The 20,589-nt window shown below is 42.8% G+C and overlaps 1 protein-coding gene across 2 annotated transcripts in view; it reads left to right on the top strand.

The window, feature by feature from the left end:
- Window positions 1–10,641, top strand: part of LOC127430754 (rapamycin-insensitive companion of mTOR-like) — a 40,445-nt gene extending 29,804 nt beyond the window's left edge. The window contains exons 31-39 of one of the 2 annotated variants that reach the window (XM_051680778.1): window positions 1,278–2,304; window positions 3,335–3,406; window positions 4,067–4,244; window positions 4,805–4,889; window positions 5,000–5,203; window positions 5,330–5,482; window positions 5,640–5,763; window positions 5,966–6,104; window positions 6,847–10,641. In XM_051680778.1, the coding sequence (XP_051536738.1) occupies window positions 1,278–2,304; window positions 3,335–3,406; window positions 4,067–4,244; window positions 4,805–4,889; window positions 5,000–5,203; window positions 5,330–5,482; window positions 5,640–5,763; window positions 5,966–6,104; window positions 6,847–6,921 (2,057 nt within the window). In that variant the 3' untranslated portion in view covers window positions 6,922–10,641. The remainder of the gene's footprint in view (window positions 1–1,277; window positions 2,305–3,334; window positions 3,407–4,066; window positions 4,245–4,804; window positions 4,890–4,999; window positions 5,204–5,329; window positions 5,483–5,639; window positions 5,764–5,965; window positions 6,105–6,846) is intronic. The other variant, XM_051680779.1, reaches the window with a different exon arrangement.
- Window positions 10,642–20,589: the final 9,948 nt, after the last annotated feature.

The raw sequence follows: 20,589 nt of genomic DNA, 5'->3' as shown, positions 1-20,589 counted from the left end.
GTTTGTTTCATTGTATTGTTGCAAGATCCACTTTTTGACAGATCTCCTCAAGTACTCAAATTCCATACAATGTAGTACCACTTGGTACTTACAGTATGTGTCATTCAGTCAGTTTTTGGCTGAATTTGGTGGGACAACCTGGCCTAGATAAATTGCCAGTAATTTTAAAGGTGAATTGTATAATTTCTGTACCACTAGCTGCACCAAACAGAAATGCAAAAATAATGATTGTTTCCAAACAGGTGTCCAAACACTTCCACCATCTTCCGTGGTTTGGACAAACAGTTAGTCCAGCCATTGATTGAGCCAATATTGCCATGTTGGGGAAAAAATGACATTATACCACACTCTTTTTTTCTTTTTTTTTTTTTTTTTTGCACCTGCTTTGATGCCAGATTCTAACCACTAAAATAACTATTATTCTTACTTAATTGGATTGTTTGACATTGATGCACAGAGGTTTTCCAGACACAGCTTTGTAGTGCTCTGGAACAGATACAAATCTTTTTTTTTTTATCCTTGGGCAGGCTCTGTACTTGTTTTTTGATGATTAAGCCCAGTCAGTAATCCTGACTCAGAGAATTTGGGAAAGGCTTTAAGTTTAGGCCTTCTTTAGCCAGCACTTCAAAACAAACCAGACATTGTAGTTGTGTGCCCAATACTGGATGTAAAAATTTACTTTCAGAACTTTTGGTCATATTTTACAAATTGCTTTTTTTCTGTTAGCCATCAGTGTCACAATCACCTTTAAAAATGCTACATTAATCATAACTAGCCTACCATGCAAATAATAAATAAAAGTGTTACATGTTTCAAATGTTTATCATTTTTGTGGCCCAACCTTTTTTTTGTTTTCTGTTCTTTCACTATGTGACTGGTAGATACATTTTGCACATGATTATCAAAATTAGTTTTTATAGCACCATTCTAATGGTCCTATACCAAGGTGATGTTGTAACCTCCGGTTAAGAACCCCGGGGCTTGGTAGTGTTGGACAAACTTTTTCTACAAGAGAAACTGCACTCCTGTTGATTTAAGTACAAATACAACTAAAGATTTCAAAATGTGTGTATTTTTAATGTCGTTTAAATTTCATCACCTTTATCTGTCTGTGTTTTTGAAATGATAATCAAATATCCCTTTTTCTAATAAATGGAGAAGGTGTGAGGTAGGAAAATAGGGGTGCACCAACATTATAATTTTTTTTTGGCTAAAAATAGCGAAATTTAACATTTTCATTTGAAAAAGTAAATATGCTAAAAATGCCTTTCTTGCAGGTATGTACATCCTGAATGATGATAAATTTGAAAGCTGTGAGCTTTCTGAGGACCAGCCACTGTACCTCAGGCCCAAACTTCTAAAGGACCTCAGTCCATTTACCATCCTGGCCTCCAGCCGCCTCGTCCGTAACCGCTTCCTGATCTCGCTCTCTGGAAAAAAAATTCGCAGCACCAGTGACCCCAAAGGCACTGGCAGCAGCAGTAACTTCCATGGTGAGCCCACTTTAGGAGGCCTCAGGAGGGTTCGCACCATCACTGAGCCCTCTATATTTTCTCCTGGTCAAGCGGATGTCTTCAGTCCTGTATTTACTGATGGGCATGTGCCAAAAAGCCCAAGCGTAAGTCTGGAGACCTCCTTTGTGGGCAGCAAGGCTTCGGACACCCAGGGCAGCACATCCAGCATTGGAGAGCCAGAGGTACGTCTACACAGAGCTGTGGAACGGGGTGGAGACGCCCAGCGAGAGCATATCAGTCGAGAAAGGTTGGCCGGCGATGTCACCACTTCTGGGGGTGGGAGCCAATTTAAAAGCCGCAGCCAGAGTTTCAACACTGACACAACCACCAGCGGCATCAGCTCCATGAGTTCCAGCCCATCTCGAGAGACGGTTGGGGGTGTAGACTCTTCCACCATCGACACGGACTGTGTTAGCCTCAATACGGTCATTAGCACTCAAACTATCAAAACTCTTCATGCTCTCACACCCCAGTCCAATCATCTGCCCCTGTCCAAATCGAACTCAGTGCTCCTGATGCCCCCTGGGTCCTCTCACACTCTGCCCCGAAGGGCTCAGTCCCTTAAATCCCCATCCGTTACAACCATCTCAAGCCTGACAGACTGCAGCTTCATGTACACAAGCCCACGGGATGCACTGGGCTATGCTACCCTCAAACGACTGCAACAGCAGCGCATCCACGCCTCCCTCTCCCATAGCGAGGCACTTGCCTCTCCGGCCAAAGATGTTCTCTTTACTGATGCCATCACTATGAAAACTGGCAGCCTGGACTCCAGACTCACGCCACGCAGGTAAAAGCAGTTGGACCTGGAATTGATGGAAGGTTCTTTCCCTTTTTTTTTTTTTTTTTGGCATAAAGCCACCTTTCCTTTCACATCTAATTTTTGACACTTTACACCAGGGCTATTCAACTCTGCTCCTGGAGGGCCACCCTCCTGCAGATTTTAGCACCAACCTTAATCAAACACACATGAACCAGCTAATCAAAGGCAGGCGTGTAAGAGCAGGGTTGGAACTAAATTCTGGACCTCCAGGGGAAGAGTTGAAAGCCCTGCATCAATTAGGTCAAGCAATAATCACAAAATGCATCCACAGAAAGGTGGTTAATTACCACATGTAAGGCTTATTATCAAGCTGTATGGTATTATCCTGCTCCAAAGCTATCTTCCAGGTATCTTCTTGACTATGAATAAAACCATAACATCTCATTTCTTAGAAGAGTAAAGATAATAAAGAGGAAGTTCTGTGTGATAACACTCTTCTTTCTGACATAGACTTCCCTTATAGTTTTTTTTTGTTTTGTTTTTTTTGTGATGTGGTGTTGAAGCATATCTGCCTGACAGGATTAGAATCAGGGCTGGGTATTGCCAACTACCTCAAAATACGATATACAGTGTGATACATGGCACGATTCAGTACATTGCATGCATCACATTAGCATAACTGGATTACAATTGGAACTGCAGCAAACCGGCGAAAGAACGAGCATGTCCACGAGAGCGACTGAATCTGTGGGATCAGTTTTAAATCTCTCTTGTGCGGTTCACTTCACCTTTGTCCAGTTCGGCACAATAGGACACAAAATTATTTAATCAGCACAGCCCTAATCAGAAATGTAACCTTTCTATAAGTGTCAATATGTAACTGTAAAGGCAGTCAGATTACAAGAATTGAGCACTAGAGTGCCCAGTAATGTTGTTGTTTTTTTTTAATCCACCATTTAATATTTGATGGGAAATGACACTGCCAAAAAAAGCCCCTTGGAAATCACTGCTCCCCTTTGGAAATAATGTGGTCTATGTTTCTGATGGTCCCTCTCAGGTATACTAAAAAGCGCTTCAGATGTCTGGGCCAAGGTTCAAGCAGGCTCCATCGCAGATCTCTGCTCCCACGGTGCGTGGACCACCCCCTGGGCTGATGTACCCATCCCTCTTTCAGTTTGAACATCCACTTCTGTCCAGTTTTATAATTTAAATACCCTGGCCTCCTCGGCTCCCTTTTCGTCGAACTTTGCCCTTTTATTATTTTTTCATTCCTCAATAGCGCTCCCACAGCCCATACCTTAACCTGATTCTCTTCAACCATGCCTCCTAAGTCCTTGTAATTGCTTCCTCGCAGTAGGACAAAAAAATAAACTCTCCTCATTCCTCATTGATTGTATGTAGTTCAAAAGAACTTCCTAACCCTGTCCCTGTTGGTGCAGAATTCCCCAAGTAGTTTGCCTATCATGTGAACCAGTTGAAAATCCCACGCCATACTAGCTGCATTCATGCATTTGATTCTTGAAGCATGTAGAGATTTTTTATCTAAAGTACATGCATGATGCAGCAAATGACAAACAGCTGCTCACTCTGTGAAATGCAAATACGCTTCACCAGCCTGTTCCTACATTGGTTTGTCAATCAATCATCTGTTAGCAAGGCTGCAATATTGCAGCACTCGTACAAGTAGTTTCCAAAATATCAGATGAAACCTCCTTCTCCATTTTTCCTCACTTCTACCCAAAGATTCTCTCTGATCTATTCCCTGCTTTAATTTTCTCTGCAAGCACAGGTTTATCAAGGCTCTGAGTTTTGCTTCTTTGGATAAAGAGGATCTTCTAAGCCCCATCAGTCAAACCTCCCTACAGCGCTCTTCTTCAGTGCGTTCCATGGTGTCCAGTGCCACATACGGCAACTCTGATGAATACATTGGCCTTGCACTGCCAATGGATATCAACAGCATGTTCCAGGTACTAACTATTGCATGGCCCTTTTCACATTTGTCTTGGGTGATTCAGTCACAAGTGTTCAACTGATTGCCAGTTGCACCTTGCATATCTAAGTTTTCTCCAATGACCACTTCTGAGTAAATCAAAACAAGAGGAAGATGTCTGATTTGTGACGTACTTCACTTTATCATGGCATGTTGATATCAGGTATACAAAAGATGAAGAATCATATTTTGACCCAACTCTTTTTTTGCCGTACCAAGCCAGAGAAGTTTAAACCATTGTTTTGCCACAATAATTATACAGTATGTTACTTGAGTAGACAGTCCTTGGATTTTGGGACCATCAGGATGGATTAGCATGTACACTAGAAGTGCAATGTGGGCATATACATCTCTTACCATCTCCGAAAGTGGTTTGAGTGTCACATTTGGCCCCATTTACACACAATTTTGTGCTGTCCATCAGGGATCAGATCAACCGAGATGAATGTTAATACCAGTTGTAAACCGGTATTACAAAAAAGGCTTTAAAATTTTTGTCTGGAACTTACTTTACTTCCTTTTATGGGTGCTACTTAGATTAAAGACATACCATACTTCCAGAAGAGGACGAGTCCACCATCTGAAGACCGATCTGCAAAGTTCTTCTCTGGGGATGCTGATGGTAAAGGCACATGTTGTGTTAGTCAGCTCCACTGGTCTGCACCACCACCCCACAACATTACTGCCCTTCTTCCCCCATTTCAGTGTGTCTCATGGCTGTTCTTTTCTCAGGTTCCAGTGAAGGCTCCATGCATTCTGTTTTGAGGTCTCAGTTGAGTATTACAGAGCTGATTGCGGTAAGCCGAACGGACCAGCAGCAGCTGCTGGGCATGGAAGAGACCGGCCTGCAGGAGCACAGTGATGAGAACTGCCTTTACTGTGCAGGGTTATATGTGCTCGGTTGCAATTCAAACACTCCCACCCAAAGCCGCCCAGGTAATCTGCAGCCTTTTTTGTTTTTGAGCTAAGGGCACTGGAAACATCGTCTGGGTTCTTCCACTACTCTTACTGGTAAACCATAACTGGTGGTTTGACGTAATTTTTTTTTTTTTTGCATTTCAGACTATCCTGATGCTCCATACTCAGAATGGTGCAATCAGACTGTACACAACCTGGAAGTCATGCCCCAGTCCAAGTTCTCGGGAGTGTCTGGCTGCAGCGACGCAGTCTCTCAGGGCTCTGGTGGCAGCACACGCAGCACTGAGCTTGTTCTTGGTAAGGAAACTCTTGGAATTGCTTTACAGTCAGAGTGCAATTTGAATCAAATTTAAGCTTTAAGAGTCAGATTAGAAATTCAGTCACGAGCATTTCATTTTGGATAGCTTGAGGTAAAATTGTTCATCTGCGCATGCTGTCTCTCTCTCTCTGCCAGGGGTGAAAAACATTCCAGAGGATGCTCCAGCTTGCCGGGTTCTCCTGAGGAAGGAGGTGCTTAGGCTGGTCATCAACCTCAGCTCCTCAGTTGGAACTAAAGGGAATGAAACTGGACTCCTCACGTAAGGAGACACCTCATCCATGCTGATTTGAATTTACGCTGTCAAAATGGTTTCTTAATCCATTTCTCACACTTGAGCATTGCTATAATTGGAAGAATCATGAATTGTGCATTTGAATGAAATCCTGGTATACAAAGAATTTTGTTTTGATTTTATGAAATAATGTGGAATAAAATCCCTCGCAAACTCGCTTACTTTGCAGAATCAAGGAAAAGTTTCCCTATGCGTTTGATGACATCTGTCTATATTCTGAAGTTTCCTACTTGCTGGCTAATTGCATGTTCAGACTGGCCTCGCGACGCTTCATTCAGGAACTCTTCCAAGACGTTCAGTTCATTCCGGTAATATTCATGAGAAATTTGTCATGTTAACTCATGTCCAAACAGGATTGTGTTACTGAACCATAATTGTGCTTTTACAAGCCTAATCTAGATTGCACAGAATGCAATGTAATAGGTATCTTTTGCTACTGAAATTACATATCATAAGAACATTTAAGACATTATTAGTCTCAGGTTCTATAAAAAAAAATTTCTCATTAAAAAAGTTTTACTCCAAAAGAAATCAATTGTAATTTTGAAACATGTAAAATCATGAGCACTCACATGAGATGAAGACTCATTCAGTAATCTTATAAAAACTGTTTTATTAAACATGTAGAGGGTCACCTCATGGGGGCCGCCATGTTAGAATCACATGACCAGCCAAATACTACTCACTTAATCTCAGTAACCACCCTGTTATTGGACACTTTCACTCATGGATTAAAGTAATCATGGCTGACTGTGAATATTACATTTTTACAATGGCATCTGTAACTCAAAACTATTGATTTTGAATGATGCTGAAAACAAAAAAAGTACAAAAAATGTGCAGTATTATTGGAGATACAGGGGATTTCCATGAAGAATAATCTATGCCCTGGTATCGGTATGATCATTGTTCAAATGGGGGGGGGGGTGTACTTATGGTTGTCTCTGCATATTAAACTGGAAAAGAAGAATTTCAGCATCCAAAAAATTATGTATTTCACCTTTAAGAAACATAAATGTCTTAACGCTGCTTGTTTTTGTTTGTTTGTAGATGTATGAAGAGGCCGAGAGCATTTTGTCTATGCCAAAGAAGTTTACCACTCTAGATCCTCCATCACAGTTGTGAACTTCTAGATGTTTTTCAGAATATTTTCTTCTCATGATACACCAAGCTACCAATCCATTTCCCTGGCCTGGCTGTGCACTTAAGATGATTACATAATAAGAGACTAGGGCTATGGAACAGACATGGGTGGATCAAGAGCGGAAGAGCGGTACGTTATAAGAACAAACTTTTCACAAATGAACAAATGCACTCTACATAGATGCTCTGTAGCCATCTACAGTGGATGCTGTAACCAAATAATCCTTTTGACTGACAGTTATGAACTGTAGAGCATTGAACAGAAAGTGAAACACAAAATGATTGGACTGAATTACTGCAGAAAATCAATGAGTCAATCCAAATTGTATTTACAATGCAAGTGAGCAAAATCATTTAAGACATTCAAGTTTTTTAAATTTATTAGGTCAGTTAAATTTCTGCTTGGCTGTTATTGTCCTATTTAAAGGCCAATGTGTCTGGTTGCATGTAACAAAATATACCCTCGATGCAGGATCCTTCAACACTACAACATTCCGGTTTGTTTGCCTTCTGGTTGGAATTCTCTGTTACTAATTCTGGTTGTTCAAGGAATATGAAGTGGCTATTGCAACAAGAATAAGCAAGCACTTCACTTTAGTCCTGATGTGATTGCAATATAAGACAATCATCACTAAGTAGTAATAATGAGAAACTGCCAATCTTTTTGTAACTGACACACAAAATGGGTCTTTTCTGCCTATTCGAATCAATTCTTGTCATAGGGCTTCAAACATGAAACAGCAAAGAAGGAAGAATTTGTGAGTAAATCATCCATAAAACCATTCTCAATTGTCTCAGTTATTTCAAAACGACAATTTACGCAACAATGGTTTTACAAATGAATTACACAGAAATGCGGTCTGCTCATGTTTCACAAATGAGGCCTACAAACTGAAAGATGCCAATGCCCAAGTAAATGTATTCACATGTACTTGGAGGTGTAGATACACAATCGAACAATTAACTGACCTCTCAATCATTCAAAAAAGTATCACATTTAAACCAACAGTAGACAAGATATTTATTTATTTATTTACTTATTTATTGTTTGGTCCATACAGCTCCTAGATCCCTTTTACTTAAGTTCCAGCTCATTAGCCAGGGTTAAACTGTAGCTACATTATTTATGTCTGACAGTCACTGTGCAGTACATTGTCACCATTGTCTACTGTCAAGTTAATGAGAGTTATCCATACTGTAGGAATATTGCTTAAAGAAAGTCATCTCCTTAAAGGAATGTTCCAGGTTTAATACAAGCTAAGCTCTATTGACAGCATTTGTAGCATAATATTGATTACCACAAAAATTAATTTAGTCTCGTCCTTCCTTTTCTTTAAAAAAAAAAAGAAAAAATCTGGGTTACAGTAAGGCATGTACAATGGAAGTGAATGGGGGCCAATTTTTTTTTTATTTTAAAATACTGTTTCAAAAGATTAACTACAATACTTAATATGCATGTTAACATGATTTTAGTATGATAAAATCACTTACTAACCTTTTCTGTGTAAAGTTATAGCCATTTTACATCTTCGTTGCCATGACGATGTAATGTGAATAAAACCTAAAATCCTAAAATGACTGTTTTAAATTTAAAAGATTTAAAAAACTGTACAGCTCAAATAATACATGAGTTTTAACAGAATCATTATTATTAGTGCTTTTATAAAATTATACGCTTCACATTTCTGCCTTTAACCCCTCCAAACATTGGCCTCATTCATTTCCATTTTAAGTGCCTCACTTTTTTAAAGAAAAGGAGGGACGAAACGAAATTACATTTTGTGGTAATCTACATTATGCCACTAATGCTGTCGATTGAGCTTAACTTGTATTGAACCCGGAACATTCCTTTACATTAGAGAAGCATTAAAAATATCAATGAACCAGACTCACCCAACATATTGTTTATGTTAGGTAAGAAATTATTTGATAAGTCAATAAGTCATCAACGGTCAGTCTTGTTTTTACTTTGGAATGTGGTTGGTGGATTTTGAGCAGGAGAATCAAGAGAATTAAGGTTAAACTGACAAGAAATGTTCATCATTGTTCTACAATGACTGATCCACAATCCGTTGATTAAAATGACATGTTGTGCTTATAAATTTGACTGGCAAACAGTCAACAATTACCTACTAAGCTTTATCATCTTTAATATTTATATCGGCAATTGTCGGTATTGCACATAGCCGTTCTGGTCTGATGAGGTCTAAAAATGTATTTTCAACGTAGTTTGTTAACATTGCATAAAAACATTAAAAAAATGTTTAGATCCCCATTTTTAACTTTGAATTTGAAGTTAATATCTGAATTATATCTATGCAATGTGCCTGTTAATTCTATATACATAATTGAATTGTTATTGAAGATATGATGACCGATGTGTTTTCTTGTTGGCTGGACCATTTATTTAGGCTATTTAGGCAGCTTTAATTACTTTACCTTATTTGTATTCGCTTTAATCCTATTAAACTTAATGAAATTGTCCTTTTTTCTTTTATTTATTATAGAAACTAATAAATACTAATAATTACAAATCAGGTTTAAACATCCATTACTTTTGTATTGTGAAAGATTAACTTAAAAGTCTGAAATGGCCAGCAATAATAATAGTAGTTTTTATTGTAGCAATTCATTAAGGCTTCTGGGACAACTTTTAAGTGTATGTGTATTCTTAACCCTTATCTGCAAAACAGTGGATCAAAATAGAAGGCTTTGAAAAGATGGGAGCTGTCCAAAAGATACAGATTAAATATGGCGATGTGCTGTGGGCTTATATGATGCTGCATATGTTAAAGCGTAAGTTTTGGATTAGGCTATACTGTATACTGGCTGGTGAAATTATTTCAAAATTAATTAAGCCATTGATAAAAGACTATTTTTTTAACAAAATAAATATGTGTTCTGAAACCTCCCCCTAATATTTTCTGAACTGTTCTTCGATAAACAATTTCAGAAACAAAGCGTGCTACTTAAAGCCCTCAAGTCATTATATAAGAGTGTGGTGAAATAATTCCAGAATGCCACATGGTTCTTTGAGGGTCTTTTTGCCCAGTGTTAAATCATGTTATATTCTTGCTTCCTTTTTCTCCGACTGGGGGTTATGTGTACCCCTCAGGATGACTGGCAGCCATTGTTTCATTGTTTTTAAAAGAGATTTCAATTGTAATGCTGGGATTTTAAATTGTAATGCTGTTAATAAATGGGCTGGTGTAGAAACCCTTATGTAGAAATAATGAAAGCAGCAATTATTACAAAATACTAAAGAGTTGTATTTGTGGACTAAGTTCCAAATATGGGGGATTTGTTATTTCCATCACCATTAATGCTAAATGAAATAAATATATTTTAAATGTACATTTGTTCATTGTAAAATGAAAACAAATTGCACCTTTCAGTGATTTTCTTTTTCTTTAAGTGCACTCATAAGTTTGCAGAGCGCTGTATTAAATGTAAGCACCATTTACTATTGAAATAGCAAAGACAGTTGCAAGAAGTGTTATTTATATTTTTTCTAAAGGGAAAACAAATCTTAAACAGTTGTACATACTTCTGATGTTTTCTTAATTCTGAGCTTTCTTGTATAATTTAATGTGGGCTGGCATTAGCTATGAGCCTTGAGAAACAATCTAATAAAAGGGATGCATCCTCATTAAAAATAAATCTCAATTTCCTTTACTCAATTCTCTAGTGTTTACAGTCCAGTTGAGCACTTCTTTGGGTTTTTGTCTCAGCGATCTCAGGACAGACCTCAGCTGCCGCTGCCAATCGTTACTGAATATTATGATGTTATCCAGATAGGCAGCGGCATAAGCAGTGTGCGGTCTGAGGATTCTGGCCATGAGCCGATGAAACATAGCCAGGGCCCCGAACAAACCGAACAGAAGCATCACGAATTGGTGAAATCCGAACGTTGTGGAAAATGCTGTCTTTTCGCTGGACATGGAAGTTAAGGGGATCTGCCAATATCCCTTCATTAAATCCAATTTTGAATAAAAGCGAGCCGCGCCTAACCAAACGAGCAGTTCATCAATCCGAGGTATTGGGTATGCAACAAATTTAGACACCGCATTGACATTTCTATAATCCACACAGAACCGGACCGAGCCATCACTCTTTGGAACCAGCACCACCGGGCTGGTCCAGTCACTGTGGGATTCTTTCATTACCCCCATATTTACCATGGCCTTTAATTCTTCCCAAACCACTTGTTTTTTGTGCTCAGGTAATCGGTAGGGACAACTACGTACCACTACCCCTGGGATTGTTTCGATATGGTGCTCTATGAGATTTGTACAGCCGGGAAAAGGCGAGAACACATCGGCGAATTCTCCTTGCAAACTGGCAACCTCCGTGACTTGTGATGGTGAGAGGTGGTCTCCGCGAGTGATTGGGGTGACTTGATTGGTGGTCAAGTTCACCTCCGGTCCTCTCTCTCCGGAACCACCATCGCCAAAGTTACGGGGACCACCTCTCTCCACGGTTTTAGGAGATTGAGGTGGCAAATCTGATGTGCCCCGCCTCTATCTGTTCGTTTAACCTCATAATCGACTTCCCCAAATTGCCGTGTGACCTCAAAGGGTCATTGTCACTTGGTGAGTAATTTAGAGCTCGATGTGGGGAGAAATACAAGGACTTTATGTCCCGGTGTGAATTCCCGCAGCAGAGTACCCCTATTATACAGCTGACTTTGACGTTCAAATTCTCCCATGTTAATTGCCCCAGTATGTGGAGATTTGCACTCAGGTCAAGAACATATTGAATTTCGTTTTTACTGTTTGAAGGTCCCTCCTCCCAGTTTTCCCATAGGACATTGAGCACGCCGTGCATTCGATGCCCAAACAATAATTTAAATGGGGAGGACCCCGTGGAGGCTTGCGGGACCTCTCGTACTGCAAATAATAGGGGCTCGATTGTCTTCGTGCACAAACTTACAAATCATATTCTTTAGGGTCTGATTAAATAATTCGACCAAGCCATCCATTTGGGGGTGGTAAACACTGGTCCGAATCGATTTAATCCCCAATAATTTGTACAGTTCGTGTAGTGTATGTGACATAAACTTAGTGCCCTGATCAGTGAGTATTTCTTTCGGAATCCCAACTCTGGAGATAATTCTGAAGAGTGCCTCCACAACACTTCATGCTGAGATGTTGTGCAGAGGCACTGCTTCCGGATATCATGTTGCGTAATCCACCAGAACCAACACAAATCGATGTCTGCGTGCTGTCCGCTCTACGAGGTCCATGCCAATTCTTTCGAAGGGGACCTCAATCAATGGAAGGAGGCACAATGGCACTTTTGGGGTCACCGCGGATTCACCAGTTGACATTCACGGCATGCCGCACACCACCTGCGAACATCCCCGCGAATGGCCGGACAGTTTAGTGTTTTTTCCTGCCCTAAGTGACCCGCCATTGGATTATGATGAGCCATCTGGAATAGCATTTCCCGACGGCTCTTCGGTATTAATAACTGGGTTGTATCCTCCTTTGTCTGAGTGTCCTGCATCCCTCGATACCAACCGATCCTTGATCATTGAAAAGTACGGATTTGCGAGTGCAATGACTGGCTGGAGGCATTTACCATCAATCACTTTCACTTGGTCAAAGGCGTGACTAAGGGTCTCGTCTCGCGTCTGCTCCAGAGGGAAATCTCCTGCAGGGAATCCTCTAAGGGCTGGGGAAGCTGAGACTTCCCCCTCCCTAACGTCATTCTGACGCGGAGCTGATGTAGACAGGCCCCGGCTCTGAGGCTCTGATCAAGGATCGGTTGGTATCGAGGGATGCAGGACACTCAGACAAAGGAGGATACAACCCAGTTAAGTGCCCAGGCTCTCCGCAGCTCCAGCAGACCGGCCCAGACTTCACGCCCACACCTGTGGCAGCAAATTCACAAGCCTGTGGGGGAGAGCAGAGAGGGTTAGGGAAGACCAACGGGTTGAACGGCCCACGGGACCAGGGAACCGGTTTTGGGGTGAGGGGAGGGAGGAGAGAGAGAGAGAGAGAGAGAGAGAGAGAGAGAGAGAGAAGAGGGCTCGCTGGCCCCCGGATACGCCGCCATATTGTCTTCAGCCAGCTGGACCATCTCATCCAGTGATGCCGGTTGGTGCCGCTCTGCTGTCCCTTTCAGTAGCCGGGCGATGAACTGTTCCAGTACCACCAGATCGAGTATCTCCTCGGCGTTGTGATCTTCAGCCAGCAGCCACCTTTGGCAGGTGTCACAGAGCTGTCAAGGGAATGCGAACAGGCGGCTGAGCTCGCCGAGCATAAGTGAACAGATGTGTTGGCGATGTTGCTCTGAGCTTCAGCAGACCCGTTGCATGATGGCTGTCTTCAGGTCTTCGTACACCAGGAGGTTGGACGCAGGGAGTTGTCGGGCCGCAAGTTGGGCTTCCCCGGACAACAGCGGCAATAGGCGGGCCGCCCACTGATTGCTGGGCCACTTCCATGCTCTAGCTGTCCGCTCAAAGTGCTCAAGGAACACCTCCGGGTCGTCCTGAACTCCCATCTTCATCAGTGTGATGTGCGGCACAGCCATAGGTGGGTCCAGGGTTGCGGCTAAAGACCCCTCCTGGTGTACCAAGCTCTGTAGCACCTGCAGGTCCTCTGCTTGAGCTTGGAAGAGTGCCTGAATCTGCTGCTCCTGTTCCACACGCAGCACAAGTAGAGCCTGATGTTGGGCTTGGTGGATGCTGCCGAGGGTCTTAATTACTTCGGCCAGCAGCGAGGACTCCTTGGTGGCATTTTCTTCCTCCTAATCCTGGGTTTCATCACCACTGTGACACGTCTCTAGCTCTTTTATGATGGATGAAGCAAGAGCCGGGCAAACAATCTAACGTAAATCTTTTTATTCATACACTTTTCAGTCTGCAACAATGGTTTGCTTTTCAGCACGACACATAAATGCACAGATCAATCTGCTGCGTTTGTCTCTCTCTTCTCCAGCAGTCTGGACTGCCCTTTTATCCCTCTCCAGCTCTCACTGCAACACAAAACAGCTGTTAGAGGTGATTTCCCACAGGTGTCAATCCTTACCGTTCTTCCTCTCCTGGCCTTGCTCTCCACAGACATCGCTCGACCACACCCACATCACCACAATGATATTTAAGTTTTTTCTTTTTAATACATTTGCAAAGTTATCAAAAATATGGTTTTTGCTTTGTCATTATGGGGTATTGGGTGTAGATTGATGTGAAAAAAATTATAATTTAAAGCATTTTAGCATGAGGCTGTAACATAACAAAATGTGAAAAAACAATTAAGGGGTCTGAATACTTTCTGAATGCACTATATGTCATGATCACTAGAAGTCTGTATTACTGTAACTAGAAGTGTATATCATTACTTATCACCAGGTCACTGTTATCATGAATGGAATTTCATGTCACTAGACGGACTGATGTCCTGGTAAAATCGGAAACAGTGGGTAGACTTTTCTTTAGCTAAAATTGGTCTGTGCTTACTAAAATTGGAAACACTGTCCCCAGTGGCCAAAGCAGTAACTGATGTTGGGCATATGGGCATGTGTGAGCTCCATTTTTTTGGGTGTAATTTCCACGGAGGGGTGCCAAAAGTGAGTTGTGAAGTGAGTTGTTTTCAGCTGTACAGGCTGTAATACAGTAAAGAGGAATGCAACTTACAGGCTGTAATACAGTAAAGAGGAATGCAACTTAAAATCAACCATCAGTGTAGTAAAAATGTAATGTTTGAGGGGGAAAATGTAACAAAGGCAAGGTAAACATGCTTCAACCAATGCAAAAATGTCTGATGGGAGATTGTCAGTAAATCTGCATAATGTGGCCAATCTTAGACTACTGGAACTCTCAGAAACAACATCCTGACTCCCTGTGTGATCATGTTGCACTAGAAGTCTACATCCCTATATATCACCTTGACACCTTCTCTAGAAGTCCACATCTTTATATGCCTACAGTATTATATCACCGTCATCCAAAGTCTAAATCCCTAGAATGCTATAAATAATGCCTCTTTAGAATTCCTAAGAAAGCTCAGCAGATTTCCACCTAATTTGAACAATTGTCTGGCATTCATAAAATTCTAAACATCTGTGGATTTGTTTATTACATACAGTAGTATATAGGCTAATATGATGCTCTGGTGGCTACTTATAAGAGTGTAGGACTCACATCTCCATTTAACACATTTTTACCATATAAATCTATTCCGATCTCCCCCCACAATCGCAAATGTGAAATAGTAGAGAGCAGGTCACTCCAGTGAATATTTCTCAGGGTTGGTTTATTTTTAAAGGTCAGTTTCTGCATAGCTACATACCTTTAGAGTCTTGGCTAAACCCAAGCCGTTGAACATTGTTATCCAGAAGAGAAAAAAAAGTCCATTGGACACACAGTACATATTCATAAAGTTCATTGGACACACCTTGACATTTCGTGAAAACTTTCCCCATTAACATCGTAAGAACACATTTAAAATTTCAGATACAAAATTATTACTCTCAGTGGAAGTGACCTACCCTGGAAAATCGTCGATATTGTAGCCAAATGCCTTAGGGGATTTTTATTTTTTATGTAGTGCTGTTATTAGCCGACAGTTGTTATTGTTTGATGCTTTTTCCAAATAATCCCTTTAACTGGTAATTTACCGCAAGTTCACACGGAGATCCTCCCACTGCACGTCATCTGCTCCCTCACTCCGAAATGAACTTCTATTGCTCCATAAAACTCAGTTAGGTGAAGTTGTAATGTTTTAGTGACAACTTTTGCGAATACGTACGAGAAAATTAAAGGCGGATAGCAATATTTTGCCGACAGTGCAATATGTGGCTAAGAAACACGTCTTCTCTCAGGTAGGTGATTCTTCTGGGGGGCGTTCACACCCAACGCGTTTTTGCTTCCGTATTCACTGTTTTTAAGTTGTAATTTCTATGTAGACCTGCGCTTGATTTCAGCGTATCGAGCAGTGTACAATGTCTATATTTTCTTTGAAAGTTAACTTACTATTTAAAGATGGTCTTTGGCAGTAGCGGATCCTGGCAAAGGCGATATAGGCAGGCGCCTAGAGCGGCAACGCTCTCTGGGGCGGCACGACAGGGTTCCTGATCGATCTCCCTAGCACAGAGCTGATGCGGGGAAAGGTATAACGTGCGAAATGGTTCAAAAATAAGACTAAAGACTTGCCGAGGTAAGCCACTCAGCTTTTGAGAGCAGCTATTGAGTCACTCACTGATAGAACGGCGCTGACTGCTGAGAAGCCGGAGGTGCATCTGGATAGGCGACTCACTCTGATGCATTTGGGTTGTTTTATGATGTCCCTTAAATAAATGTTGTTCATTTTTACAAACAAATGCTTCGCTGCAACACTCCCGGGTTCTACAGGCAAGACAATAGATGTTTAAAATAACATTCTGTAGATTATAATAAAGTTGAAAATGTTTGTACGTTCTTCAAAAAGCCTACTTTTACTTCTGCACTATAAACTAAAGGTATCACCCTAATAATGCATTTTATTTACATTACAATTAAATATTACATTGTGAAATGCTAAATGCTGCTCAGTCTTTTCTCATAAAAAATTGCTTGTCTGGAAGCGCGGTTGCCAGTTGTGTGACGTCACTTCTCGTACATCTGTCGGTTCAAACGCTGACCATAATACTACAATCATAATATCTTTATGATTTATGAGAAATATCACATTCATAAGCAGAAATTGGCTAATAGAGAACCTAATATCCACTAATTATATCCTCTCCCCTTTTCTTAAATTATGTTACATTGACCACCAAAAAACAACATCCACATTTTTCATTGAAACGCTGTATCAGAGCTTTATTTAATTAATGTATTTATGTATTTTTTTACCAAAAGCATGATCTACGACATCCGACGCCTGAAAACCACGTGACTGCTTCAGTATCTGGTTCAAGCATCCGCAGGGTGGTCTTCCTTACTCTAATCCATTATAATGTTTTGTTTTATATTATAATTCATATATGAAGCCTATATGAGTCTATGAAATAACAGACGAAGGAGAAGGACTGAGGCATGGTTAAATAGACGGATCGCAGATTTTCTTTTTATGAATTTGTTTTATTTATTTGAGTTATATTAGTTCCAATACAACCAAACGACTTAATCACTTTAACAAATTAATTTTAGTTATTTAAAATAAAAATCAGTTGCAGAACCAGCATCTGTAAAGAGACACAGCAGTTTCTTATGTGTTATTCATCGCTTTGACCACCAGATGTCCGCAGCGTACACAATGTTGAAAAGCTTCCAGTAATGTATGAACCCTTACGATGCAGTTGAGAGAAAACCTTCGATGTCTTCGCAAATCTACGTTTCACAGTCAGCTAACGTCAGCGTCCGAATTTCGCACTTTATTTAATTAACTCCTTTCTGATATAATGCACTCAACATCCATGCACTATATAAGTATGACTGAATGAGTGAGCGATTTCGTACACACAGAAACGGAATTTATGTACTAGAGTCGACTCTAACACTATTTAGAGTCAAGGAATCGACTATTTTGGAGTCGACTCGCAAACACTAGAGGATCTAACGCCACACATTTCCCGCCGTCAGTTTCTGTATTTGTTATTCTCGGAGTAAAAAAAAAAAAAAAAGTAGTAAGTGGAATTTCATAAACTATTGTCAGAGTTTAGAATTAAGTTAAATTAAATTTGCCAGTCGTTTTCTTTGTATGTTGACATGTGTCTTGTCTTGTTATAAAAAAATAAAAAAAATAAATAAAAGTTGGCTAATCTGTTGAGATAGTCTAACTATTTTTAGTAATAGCAGGCTAACTGTATTTAGAAATCACAAACATGGTTTTTGCTGTCATTTAGGAATTATTTATTATGCGATGATGCATAATATTAAACTCCCTGAAGTAAAAATAAGAAATGATATAGCATATTCTCTGTTCAAGCCCATAGCCAAAGCACAAAAGCGTTTTCTCCTGGAACTGAATGAAGAATGGCAAATAATTCGAAGTAAGTTTGCATATTTATTAACTGTCACTGACACATGCACTTGATTAATTATTCCATGTTTAAATGTTGCATTTATGCTATTCACGCAAAACGTGGTTGCCTTTTTGATAACGTGCTTTTGTAGAGTGTGATCTTGTAGCTAGCTAGCACTGTTAGTGTATGGACAGTATTGCTAGCTAAGGAGTAAGCAATACAAACAAGGTATAAATTGAGAACTTTAAAAAAAGCATCTTATGGTAACAGATTGGTGCTATTTGTATGCTGACTTGTCCTACTCAAACATTACCTTTACATGGTATATTGCTGTTGAACTTAAGGTAAAGATTGTGTGAAAGCACATGTGCCTACATATGAGAAAATATGAAACAGCTGCATGAGGAGAGTGAGTCACCGGCTGCGTTAGGTGTGTGGGTAGCCGTCTGGGTGAGGAGAGGGAGTCGCCGGCTGCGTTAGGTGTGTGGTTGCTGGCTGCGTGGGGAGAGTGAGTCGGGGGCTGCGTTAGGTGTGTGTGTCGCCGGCTGGGTGAAGAGAGTGAGTCCTCCGCTAGGTGAAGTGAGTGAGTCACCAGCTGCATTAGGTGTGTGGGTAGCCGTCTGGGTGAGGAGAGTGAGTCCTCCGCTAGGTGAGGAGAGTGAGTCACCGGCTGCGTGGGGAGAGTGAGTCAGCGGATGCGTTAGGTGTGTGTGTCGCCGGCTGGGTGAAGAGAGTGAGTCCTCCACTAGGTGAAGAGAGTGAGTAACCAGCTGCGTTAGGTGTGTGGGTCGCTGTCTGGGTGAGGAGAGTGAGTCGTCGGCTGCGTTAGGTGTGTGGACGCCGGCTGCATGGGGAGAGTGAGTCGCCAGCTGGGTGAGGAGAGTGAGTCCTCCACTAGGTGAGGAGAGTGAGTCACCGGCTGCGTTAGGTGTGTGGTCGCAGCCTGCGTGAGGAGAGTGAGTCCTCCGCTAGGTGAGGAGAGTGAGTCCTCCGCTAGGTGAGGAGAGTGAGGCCTCCACTAGGTGAGGAGAGTGAGTTGTCGGCTGCGTTAGGTGTGTGGTCGCAGCCTGCGTGAGGAGAGCGAGTCCTCCGCTAGGTGAGGAGAGTGAGTCCTCCACTAGGTGAGGAGAGTGAGTCGCCGGCTGCGTTAGGTGTGTGGTCGCCGGTTGCGTTATGTGTGTGGGTCGCCGGCTGGGTGAGGAGAGTGAGTCGCTGGCTGCGTTAGGTGTGTGGTCGCCAGCTGGGTGAGGAGAGTGAGTCCTCTGCTAGGTGAGGAGAGTGAGTCGCCGGCTGCGTTAGTTGTGTGGTTGCCGGCTGCGTTAGGTGTGTGGGTCGCCGGCTGCGTTAGGTGTGTGGGTCGCCGGCTGGGTGAGGAGAGTGAGTCACCGGCTGCGTTAGGTGTGTGGTTGCCGGCTGCATGGGGAGAGTGAGCCGGCGGCTGGGTGAAGAGAGTGAGTCCTCCGCTAGGTGAGAAGAGTGAGTCGCCGGCTGCGTTAGGTGTGTGGTCGCAGGCTGCATGGGGAGAGTGAGTCGCCGGCTGTGTTAGGTGTGTGGGTCCGCTAGGTGAGGAGAGTGAGTCACCGGCTGCATTAGGTGTGTGGTCGCCAGCTGGGTGAGGAGAGTGAGTCGTCGGCTGTGTTAGGTGTGTGGTCGCTGGCTGTGTGAGGAGAGTGAGTCCTCCGCTAGGTGAGGAGAGTGAGTCACCGGCTGCGTTAGGTGTGTGGGTCGCCGGCTGCGTTAGGCGTGTGGTCGCCGACTGCTTTAGGTGTGTGGGTCGCCAGCTGGGTGAGGAGAGTGAGTCGACGGCTGCGTTAGGTGTGTGGTCGCCGGCTGCGTTAGGTGTGTGGGTCGCTGGCTGGGTGAGGAGAGTGAGTCCTCCTCTAGGTGAGGAGAGTGAGTCACCGGCTGTGTTAGGTGTGTGGGTCGCTGGGTGAGGAGAGTGAGTCGTCGGCTTTGTTAGGTGTGTGGTCGCCGGCTGGGTGAGGAGAGTGAGTCACCGGCTGCATTAGGTGTGTGGTCGCTGGCTGGGTGAGGAGAGTGAGTCCTCCGCTAGGTGAGGAGAGTGAGTCGCCGGCTGCGTTAGGTGTGTGGTCGCAGGCTGCGTGGGGAGAGTGAGTCGCCGGCTGCGTTAGGTGTGTGGGTCGCCGGCTGCGTTAGGCGTGTGGTCGGCGACTGCGTTAGGTGTGTGGGTCGCCGGCTGGGTGAGGAGAGTGAGTCGCCGGCTGCGTTAGGTGTGTGGTCGCCGGCTGCGTTAGGTGTGTGGGTCGCTGGCTGGGTGAGGAGAGTGAGTCCTCCTCTAGGTGAGGAGAGTGAGTCACTGGCTGCATTAGGTGTGTGGTCGCCGGCTGGGTGAGGAGAGTGAGTCGCCGGCTGCGTTAGGTGTGTGGGTCGCTGGCTGGGTGAGGAGAGTGAGTCGTCGGCTGTGTTAGGTGTGTGGTCGCTGGCTGGGTGAGGAGAGTGAGTCCTCCGCTAGGTGAGGAGAGTGAGTCACCGGCTGCATTAGGTGTGTGGTCGCCGGCTGGGTGAGGAGAGTGAGTCACTGGCTGCGTTAGGTGTGTGGTCGCCGGCTGGGTGAGAAGAGTGAGTCCTCTGCTAGTTGAGGAGAGTCAGTTGCCGGCTGCGTTAGGTGTGTTGTCGCCGGCTGCGTGGGGAGAGTGAGTCGCCGGCTGCGTGGGGAGAGTGAGTCGCCGGTTGCGTTAG

This window comes from Myxocyprinus asiaticus, chromosome 40 (assembly GCF_019703515.2).
Source record: "Myxocyprinus asiaticus isolate MX2 ecotype Aquarium Trade chromosome 40, UBuf_Myxa_2, whole genome shotgun sequence".
Lineage (NCBI taxonomy): Eukaryota > Metazoa > Chordata > Actinopteri > Cypriniformes > Catostomidae > Myxocyprinus > Myxocyprinus asiaticus.
Note: the sequence above shows the minus strand (reverse complement) of the source record. Positions and strands in the feature narration are given on the sequence as shown.